A 9,325-nucleotide genomic window follows, 5' to 3' on the forward strand; every position below is an offset into this window, starting at 1 on the left:
AGGGGCGGCGAGACTGTCACAGGCCTGGGACTTCCCAAGAGGGCTCGTTCACCGGAGAGCTTCTGAGAGCTTGGGTTTGAATCCATCGCACCCAAAGGAGAGGACAATTCCCCCCCCTTTTTTTGAACTTTTTTATTAATATATTTTTTTTGTTAAATTTCTTTGTATTTTTTTTTTTTTCCTGCAAGACTTGGTGTTGGCGGCACTGTTGTAGTTTAACGTCAATCCCAAATTCCATGAAATAGAAATCAGAAGTAAAGGTTGAGAGGGGAGGAAGGAGGGAGGCAGGCCAAGGAGTAAACAGAGTTTAACTAGAAAAAAAAGAAGAGTTTGTGTGTGGTGGGCATTCCCAGGCAAGGCCATTCCTTGAGGGAGGGGGTTGGCAGGCAGCTTGCTCTCTGCCTCATGCAGGGAAGGGAGGAAAGATCCCCTGGGGACCCTCAAGCCCCCTCTTCCTAGGGCTTCCTGTCCCCAGGGGAAAAGCTAGTACCAGGGATCAGCCACAACCTCCAACAGGGCTCTCTACCCACCTTTCACCCCAGTTTGACTCTCACCTCTGCTCTGCCTGGAAAGTGTGTGAGAGATTGGCTTCCTTTGATCCCCTCCTTCGTGTTGTTTTCCCATTTCACATATGATGGGGGAAGGGATCTAACCCACTTAGAAACTACTGACCAGCTTCTCCTGCCCTGTGAGTTCCTTATTGTCTTATGTGGTTCATTTTCCAGAACTGCCTCCCCCCGCCACTACTGCCAGAGTTGGGGAGTGGGGTCCTTGCTCTGCAGTAGAAATGTCTTCTTCAGGTCCCTTAGGAATTTAATCAAAGGCCACACGTGAGTCCAGACCAACCAAATAAACTTTTAGGGGGAGAGAGAGAGGTGGGAGAGATCAGTGGGTGGGCTTGGCTGCATGGGACACTATCTTTCCTTTTCACATTGCTCTTGACATGGCATGCCACCCGAGGGGGTTGGGTGAGAGGCTGGCTGTTGGGGAAAGGAAGAGGGAGAAGATGCTTGGGAGCTGTTCTGCTTTTCATTTCCCTTATCTCCTTCAGGGAAGCATGGAGTTTGGCAAGAACCTAGCTCAGTGCTTGGAGGTGAGGTAGGCTCCTCCGAGGTCAGAGATGGCGGCTGCACCCCTTCCAGATTTGTCACTAGGCTTCAGAGGGACACCAGGCTCCTTGGGTCGGGGAGTCCTAGCAGCATGGCCAGCGCCTCGCCCAGTTGGCAGTCTTCTCCAGTATCCAGTGTACCCCTTCCCCATGGTCCTCCTTTCCACTCAGCTTCCAGGAGACTCCTCAGGACACCAAACCCCCACCCTCATCCAAATTCAGGTCTAAAGAAAAGGCCAGGGAGGGTGTGGGGGCAATGGTCTGACTTAGAATTGTGTGTCTCAGAGAAGAGACTCTGAGCGAGAAAAGCCCTTCGTATGTAAACAATCTAGAGAGAGAAGGGTTTGGTAGGGAAGGGAGCGGGAAAGACAGAGACAGAGCCAAAGGGAATGAGAGAATCTAAAAGGAGAGAGGGAAAGAAAAAGCAAGAGGTAAAACCAGAGAGGGACAGAAGAGAAAGTGAAGGGAGAAGAGAAAGAAAGACAGGAGAAAAAAACAACCAGGGGGAAGAAAAAGAGAGAAAAGGCAGGTCAGAGGAATGAAGAGGCAGCGACCAAAGCCAGAACTAGGCCAGGCAGGTGCCTCAGGTGAGGAGCTGGGAGAACAGGAATGCCAGGCTGAGGTCCAGGAGGGCCACGGCTCCCACCACCAGCGGGTTGGCAGCTCCCTAGAGAGATGGGGAAAGGCAGTCTCAGTGCCTGAGGACCAGGTGCAGCTACGAGTCCCACCTCCTGCCCTGGCTAAGGTGGCAAAGCAGAAGGGTCCCAGACACCCCTCCTCAGAGGCCTGAGCCGGGATATCTCCAACTTTTGCTTTGATTGCAAAATAGCCCTCTACTCCCAGGCAGAGCCCTGCCTTCCCTCTGGCTCCCTCAAGTGAGCCCATCCCCCACTCCTCTCCCCTCCCTGCAGCACGTGGCCCAGGCAGAAGGTGCCTGGCCTTAGTAGCAGACGTTGGCAGCAGCCGCCTTTACTGCAGTGAAGCAGAGAGGGATGAAGGGGTGAGGATGTGGTTGCTAGGAAACAGGAGAAGGCCTGGAGTCCAATCAGAGTAGAGGGTTCTAGGGAAACTCCACCCCTCCCAGTTTTCTGCCTTCTTCCCTGTTTCCCTTCTTCCCTGGAGAGGGAGGGAGAGTCAGGGTAGGGAGGGAACAAGCTTTTCCTTTTTTATTCCTGGGCACCAAAGAGAGAAAGTGTGGAGGTGGGGGTGTGGGTGGAAATGATATGAAAGGAGAGCACAGGAAGATGTTCTGGCTCTACTGATAGTTATTCATTTGTAACCTTGGTGAGTTACTGTAAGTGCTCTGGGCCTCAGTTTCTCCATGTGTCAAGTGAAGGAGTTGGATGTGAAGGTCTTGGAGGTTCCCTCCCAGCTTGAAAATTCTCTATTTCTTTTTTTTTTGAGGCGGGATGTAGTCCAAGACTGGGTAGGCAAAAAGAAAGCTAAGTGCAAATCAAAGCCCCACAGGGGATCAGAGAGAGGTCTGGAAGTGATGATAGGTCAAACTTTGAGGGGTAGCAGGGCCAGAAAGGATGGGAGACTCAGAAGGCACAAGCGGGGGTGGGAGAGTTTCTTACCCGCTGGGCGGGCCTCTCCGTTGCAGTAGCCTCCTCAGCCTCTTCCACCAGGCACCCGGCTTCAGGACTCCTCGAGGACAGGCCCCTCAGGACTGGCAAGGCTGCAGGCTCTGGCTCCGAGCCCCCTGGCGTGCTCAGCTGGGGAAAGGGCTCTTCATCCTCCCCCTCCTCCTCTCGAAGACTTCCAGAACTGTCGCTGCAGCCTCCAAGGAGTGGGGAGCCATCTCTGGGCTCTGGCCCTTGCATCCCAGCCTCATCCTCAGCCTCATAGCCAGCTAGTTCCTCTGCCTGCTCACCCGGGCCCCCCCACTCCTCAGGCCAAGCTTTGGGGCTGGAGAAGGGACCCCGGTCCCCTCCAGAAGGCAGTGGGCTCCGGCAGGTAGGGGGTCGCCAGGGTTGGTGGGAGGAGGCAGGACTGCTGGGCAGTTCAGGGGAGCCCTCTGAGGGGGTCAGTCCATTCTCGTATACCCCAGGGCTGTCCTCATCCAGGGGCTCGGTGTCGGAACCTTCAGAGTCCTGTCTGGGTCTGCGGCCTGGGGTAGGGACAGCTACGAATCAGACGGGCTGAACTAGCCTTGGGCTGCCAAAGCTACAATTTTATCTCTCTGTCTGGTTACCTCCCAGGACTCTGGTACCCCAACTTTATAGCTTCTTAATGCCAGGTCCCAATCCCCAGTCCTTATTACCCTATTTCTCAAATGCCTACTTTAGTCCTCAAACAGCTGGGCTTGGTCCCCACCCTCTGTCCCCTTAGACTCTCATACCCTGGCTTTTCCCATCCCCAGTTCCCTGCAGCGATTCATTGCCCCCTTTTCCAAGCCCAGGTCCCTGCAGCTCCCAGGAAGCCAACCCCCTACCCCGCCCCAGGCTACCCACACCTTACCTGGGGCTTCCAACATCGGCTGCAGATCTTGGGCTATCAGTTTAGCCATTCGAGCTGCCTCCACAGCCTTCTCGGCAACGCTGCTGGCTGCCACTGCCTTGAGAAGGGCGTCTGCTGCCCTGTTGGGTTCCGGGGACAGGGTCTTAATAGACCTACTCCAGTCCCTTGACCCACGTCCCTCCCAACCCGCCACCCCCCATGTCACAACCCCCAGATCTGAGATCACCTCTGGCAGCCTCACCCTTGCTCACCCTCTGCCAGCTGCTCCCCTTCCAAGGCCTGGCAGGGCAGCTGGCCTTCGCTTTCCTCTCCAATACCTGGGCTGTGTTTGCTGTCATCACACCTTCCCGTTCTTCTCGCACCCCTCCACCATTTCACCCAATAGTAACACTTCCCTTCCTCCAGCTGCAGGGGCCAGGCCCTCCCTGCTGCCTGCAGCCCTGTTATTCCATTCCTGTCCTGCTCCCTCCCAAAGGCAAATGAGGCCTCACTCTCTTAGCGCCTCTCTGCAGCTTACCTGCTTGGTGCTCAGAAGCTATGCCACTTTGCTGTGTTGATACCTCCTGTGTTATGAGAATTTAAAATCTTCTTTTCTTTAGCCACTACTGTTATCACATCCTTCTCCCCTGCCCCTGATCACTGTCACTGCCCCTCACCCCGTCTCCTTTTTGAGCTCTGGAACTGGATGGGTCTCCCCTTTCTGCCACTACCTATTCTCTCTCCCTGCTAACATGCATGCTTTCTCCCCATTGTGATCATACCTTCTGGGTGAGCGCTTAATCTCCCTTCCACAACCAGCCTTCAACCCTGCCCTGCTCCTAGTTAGTTGTTCAGTCGTGTCCAACTCTGTGTGATCCCATGAACTGTGGCCCGCCAGGCTCCTCTGTACATGGGGTTTCCCAGGCAAGAAAACTGGGTTGGGTAGCCATTTCCTCTTCCTGGGAGTCTTCCCAACCCAGGGATTGAACCCAGGTCTCTTGCATTGCAGGCAGATTCTTTACTATCTGAGCCACCAGGGAAGCCCAGCCTTGCTCTTAGTTACAGGTAACCTTGAAGCATTATCAATCCTTTCCTGTCTGTTTTTTCTCAGTTTTCCATCTGATGTCAGATGTTTCCTCAATTTTCCCCTCCCTTTCACCCTCTGCTGTTAATCACAGATGCCTTATTAATTAATGTATTAGTTCTGTAATCTTGACTGAAGATGGGGTGTAGGATCAGAGGCAGAGGTAATCTTGACTGAAGGACCAGAGGTAAACGTAATCAGATATACTTGCCACGGGCTTGAATGTATCAAGACCCATGACTCCCTCTGGCCCCCGGGCTTGTTTTATCTGGCCTAGGAAAGCGGTCTGGCTATCTGGGTACAGAGAGGCTCATGGTGTCCTCTGTCAGCTTAGGTCTACTTCCTCTTTATATACATTGGGAGATGTGGTCAGCTTCCTCCCCTCAGACCTGGTCGGTCAAGGACCGTTAGAACCTGCTTGGAGGGATCTCAGATAACCCTGTTCTTCTGAGTATTATCTGCTTTCAGGATTTATATGCTTAGCCCTGTTCTGAAACTGAGCTGGTCTCAGAGTTTAAGACAGGGGATTAGGATTACAGTTTGGGGTTGCATTGTGTTCTGTTGGTGGCCAGGAAACTGCAACATTGACAAGGGCCTGTGCTTTTTTCACTTCAGAGGGTATGGTTGGTCAGATCCTAGCCAGTAGATCCAGTCTGTGCTCAGGAGTCAGGCCAGGCTCAGGCTACCTGAATGATGTACTCTATGTGCACCTGCTGCTGAGGCTCTGCTGTTTCCATGGCAACCAGCAGCCAATCAAGTTTGCCAGGCTTGTTGCTGGGGAGATCAACCAGCTTCCTCCTACTGCCTGATCTTTCTGGCTACTGAGACCAGTTTTTCCTGCACATGCCCACTCCCTATCCAGCCTAAAGTGCTCCCTGGTGCTCTGCCCTCCCCCTTCCCTGGATCAAGGCCCTGGACTCTAACCATCCAGAAACTCAGATATATCCACACATAGACATAGACATTCTCTGGTTCAGGCCTCTACTCTGGATATGACCTATTCTCTCTCTCTCTCTCTCTCTCTCTCACACACACACACACACACACACACACTTACTTTACACCCAAGCTATTTGGACATATCTTGACTTTCATCCTCTGAAATACTCTTAAATTTCAAATAAGATCCTTCAACTGTGCCCTCCCCTTTCAAGAAAAAACAGTATCTAAAAATCCCTATGTGTAAATTGTATAATTAGGAGCTTATGAACTCATTACAAATAGATTTTTGGCTTTCTTCAATCACAAGCCATTAAGCATTTAAAATTAAGCACTTAAAATGAGGCTAGTCCAAACTGAATGTTGTACTTTAAGTGCAAAATATATATTAGATTTCAAAGACTTAGGAAAAAAAGAGGGGGTGCTATAAAATCTCTCCTTAATTATTTTGTACTTATTTTAGGTTGAAATGATAATATTTTGGATACATTTGTTTAAATAAGATATATTATTTAAATTCATCTGTTTCTTCCTATTTTGTTCATATGGCTACTAGAAGATTCAAAATTACGTATTAAGCTTACATTATATTCCGACTGGACTGCACTGTTTGAGATAATGAGGTTCCTGATGCATGAAATGTAATCTGATTTACAGAAAGAAAATTTCATTTACAGGCAAGTCTGCTTCCCTCCAACCTTTATCAGTTGGGTTAAGGGAGGCGGAGGAGTCAGAGCTGAGAGGGACTATTTTTTTCAGGTGGGTAGATAAGCTGTGGGCTTGCTTGATAACTCAGTTGTTATAGAATCCGCCTGCAATGCAGGAGACCCTGGTTCGATTCCTGGGTCGGGAAGATGCTCTGGAGAAGGGATAAGCTACCCACCCCAGTATTCTTGGGCTTCCCTTGTGGCTTAGCTGGTAAAGAATCCGCTGGCAATGTGGGAGACCTGTGTTCAATCCCTGGGTTGGGAAGATCCCCTGGAGAAAGGAAAGGCTACCCACTCCAATATTCTGGCCTGGAGAATTCCATAGACTGTATAGTCATTTCACTTTCACTTTCCAGATGAGCTGTACACACTAGACCTTCCCCAGGCCTAAGGCTGAAATGGTATCAGACTGTGGGCTAGCTTGGATGTGCTTAGGAATGTACACCTCTTGTCTCTCTGCCCGGGCCTGTTGCTCCCAGCAGCAGAGTCCTGGAGGCTGGATCAGCTACAAGACGAGGAAGACTAGGAACATGTCTGAGTTCCAAGAGGTTTCCTGGGCCAGCACGAGGCAGCGCTCATTGCTACTCCCACACACAACAATGACACACTCCCCACAAAGGACACTGAGACACACTTATAGTCTAACAGGGCTTCCCTCAAATACCCAGCCACCCACGGTTACACCTAAGTCCACCTGTAGCCTCAGATATAAACACAACAAATACCCAGGGTTACAACTGCCAAGTCCTAGGCCTCCTCTTCCCCACCAGCCCTAGGCTTGGGTCTTGGTCCCTCTTTAAGCAACGCCCCCCTTCCGTATCCACGGGGCACATTCTCCCCTTAACCCAGCTTCGGGCTCTGCACTGGGTGCCCACCTGGCAGCGGCGATCTCCTGGCGCTGGCGGGCAGCGCTCACGGCTCGACGAGCACCCTCGACCGCCCTGTCCACCTTCTCCTTGACTTTGCCCCGGCGAAGGGCCAGAGGGAGGAGGCTGCGCACGCGCCCCCCGTGCACCAGCCGGTTGCGCTTGTACTTGCCCTCCTCGCGGGAGCCGTCGGGGCGGGTGGTGCGCCCGTAGCCGTGCCGCCGGTTGCCCAGCCACTCGCCCTCGTAGCGTAGCCCGTTGGAGCGCTGGCTCACGCCGTAGCCGCTGCGCCGGTCGGCGCGCCATTCGCCCGCATACACCTCAGTGGCCGAACCCTCGATGAGGGCGGGCGGCGCTGGGGCCGGGGGCCCGCTGGCCTCGGAACCCGGGGGTCCCGTGCTGCCCACCTCGCTGCTCACCTCGCTGCGCAGGGAGCCCCGCTTGCTGCCCAAGGAGCTTCGGCGCCCGCCCGCCCGGAGCCCGCTGAGCAGTAGCGAGCGGCGGAAGAACCCGCCAGCCGCGGGGGTGCGCTTTCGGGAGGACGCGCCGTCACCGTCCCCGGGCCCGGCCAGCACGAAGCCTCCCCGGGAGCCAGAGGCCGGGCTGCCTCCTTCGTCGCCGGGCAGGGGCAGGGGCGGGGGCGGCGTCGGGGGGTCACTGTGGCCGGAGTCCAGGGAGGTGCGGCGGGGCGAGCGCAGCAGCGCCGCCTGATGGTAGGGCACACTCTGGCGCACCCCGTAGCCGTGGCGCTTCCCCGCCTGCCACTGGCCCTGGTAGGTGCCTGTGCGGGGCGGGGTAGGAGGGGGAGAAAGAGTCAGGACCCGCCGTTCCTTGCACCCCCAGCCCCATGCGCCCCTGGAAGCCTCAGCGTCGGGTGGGAGAGGTGGGGGCAGTTGGCGTGGAAGTCGGGGAGGGGCACTGGGAACTGGGGACTGGCCAGGTTGGGTCGCAAGGTGTGGAAGAGCCGAGTGAAGACTGGCAGGTAGCAGGAGATGCGTGGATTAGGGGCGTGCAAGTAGACAGGGGCAAGGGGAAGGGACAGGCAGGCTGGGGTGTGTGAAGGACAGGCAGTCCGGAGGGTGTGAGGGGCAGGGTGACGGGGCCGCATAGACGACACATGACAGGCAAAGAGAACTCTCAGGGGCGAGCTGGCCAAGGAAATGAGAGGGGCCAGGCAGGTGGAGGGGTGTGTGTGTCGGGGGGGTCTAGCAGACTGGGTGGTGAGGGTCAGAGAGGCGGGATGTGAGGCTCAGGCATTCAAGGAAGGGATGAGGGCAGGCAGATGGGGGAGAGGGAAAAACAGGCAGGGAACAGGCAAATGAAGGCATGTGTGATGATGGGAGGAGAGGGCAGAAAGATGGGCGCAGGGGCGCTCATCGATGGGGAAGGAGTGTAGGACCACAGTGGAGCACAGGGGCGTCTGGCTGGGGAAAGCATAAGGGGCAGGCCAGCGGGGAGGCGCACGCGGACGAGCAGACAGACAGTGGGCAGGGCCCCGCACCTCCGTCGGAGTAGGTCTCGGTGCCGTAGCCGTCCTGGAAGCCGTCCTTCCAGAGCCCGGCGTAGCGCAGGCCGGACACGCTCTCCCACACGCCGCTGCGCCCCTTCAGCCCGCCCAGCCACTCGCCGCGGTACGTCCAGCGGCTCTTGCGCTCCACGCCCAGCCCTTCGCGCTTGCCCTGCTGCCAGTGGCCCTGGTAGCTGTGTCCGCCGGGCCCCGTGAAGACGCCCAGTGACTCGAAGCCGTGCGCCCAGCAGCCGCTGTACTCGCCCTGGGCGCCGGGCCCCGTGCACACGCCGTAGCCATGTGCCCGCCCCGCCTCCCAGCCCCCCACGTAGCAGCCCCCGTCGTCAAAGTCGAACTTGCCCCCGGGGGACATGCATGTAGTTGGCGCGGCCTCAGCCCCCCGGTGGCTCAGCGCATCCTGGGGCTGGAGAAGCCGGCTGGGGGCCTGGGAGCCGGGCGAGGCCTGGGGGCGGGGGCAGTTAGACCGGGGCCGGGCGGGGGGGCCCCAGCGCGGGCTGGCAGGGCCGGACCCTCATCCTGAGTGGCTGCGGAGAAAGAGGGGGGAAGTGGCGAGGGAGGCCCCTCCTCTTTGCCCGCCGCTCCCTGGCCCAGTGGCTCCGGGGCATCAGCACCGCCCCCCAACCCCCCACCCTTCGGCAGCATCTTCCAGCAGCT

General features: G+C 56.1%; 1 protein-coding gene across 3 annotated transcripts; it reads right to left on the reverse strand.

Moving 5' to 3' along the window:
• Positions 1-185: 185 nt before the first annotated feature.
• JPH4 (junctophilin 4) lies at positions 186-9,107 on the reverse strand. Of its 3 annotated transcripts, XM_061158495.1 has the most exons (5): positions 8,645-9,061; positions 7,153-7,924; positions 3,569-3,687; positions 2,686-3,218; positions 186-1,775 (listed from the first exon to the last, which is right to left on the reverse strand). In XM_061158495.1, exons 1-5 carry the CDS (start codon positions 9,021-9,023, stop codon positions 1,692-1,694), a joined length of 1,887 nt encoding a protein of 628 aa, XP_061014478.1. In that variant the 5' UTR covers positions 9,024-9,061; the 3' UTR covers positions 186-1,691. The 3 variants fall into 3 exon arrangements, with proteins under 3 accessions (XP_061014478.1, XP_061014480.1, XP_061014479.1); XM_061158497.1 differs by lacking the exon at positions 186-1,775 and having other exon boundaries at positions 2,779-2,888; positions 7,563-7,924; positions 8,645-9,107; XM_061158496.1 differs by lacking the exon at positions 186-1,775 and having other exon boundaries at positions 3,084-3,218; positions 7,563-7,924; positions 8,645-9,107.
• Between the last annotated feature and the right edge of the window lie 218 nt (positions 9,108-9,325).

This window comes from Dama dama, chromosome 12, assembly GCF_033118175.1.
Source record: "Dama dama isolate Ldn47 chromosome 12, ASM3311817v1, whole genome shotgun sequence".
NCBI classification, from domain to species: domain Eukaryota; kingdom Metazoa; phylum Chordata; class Mammalia; order Artiodactyla; family Cervidae; genus Dama; species Dama dama.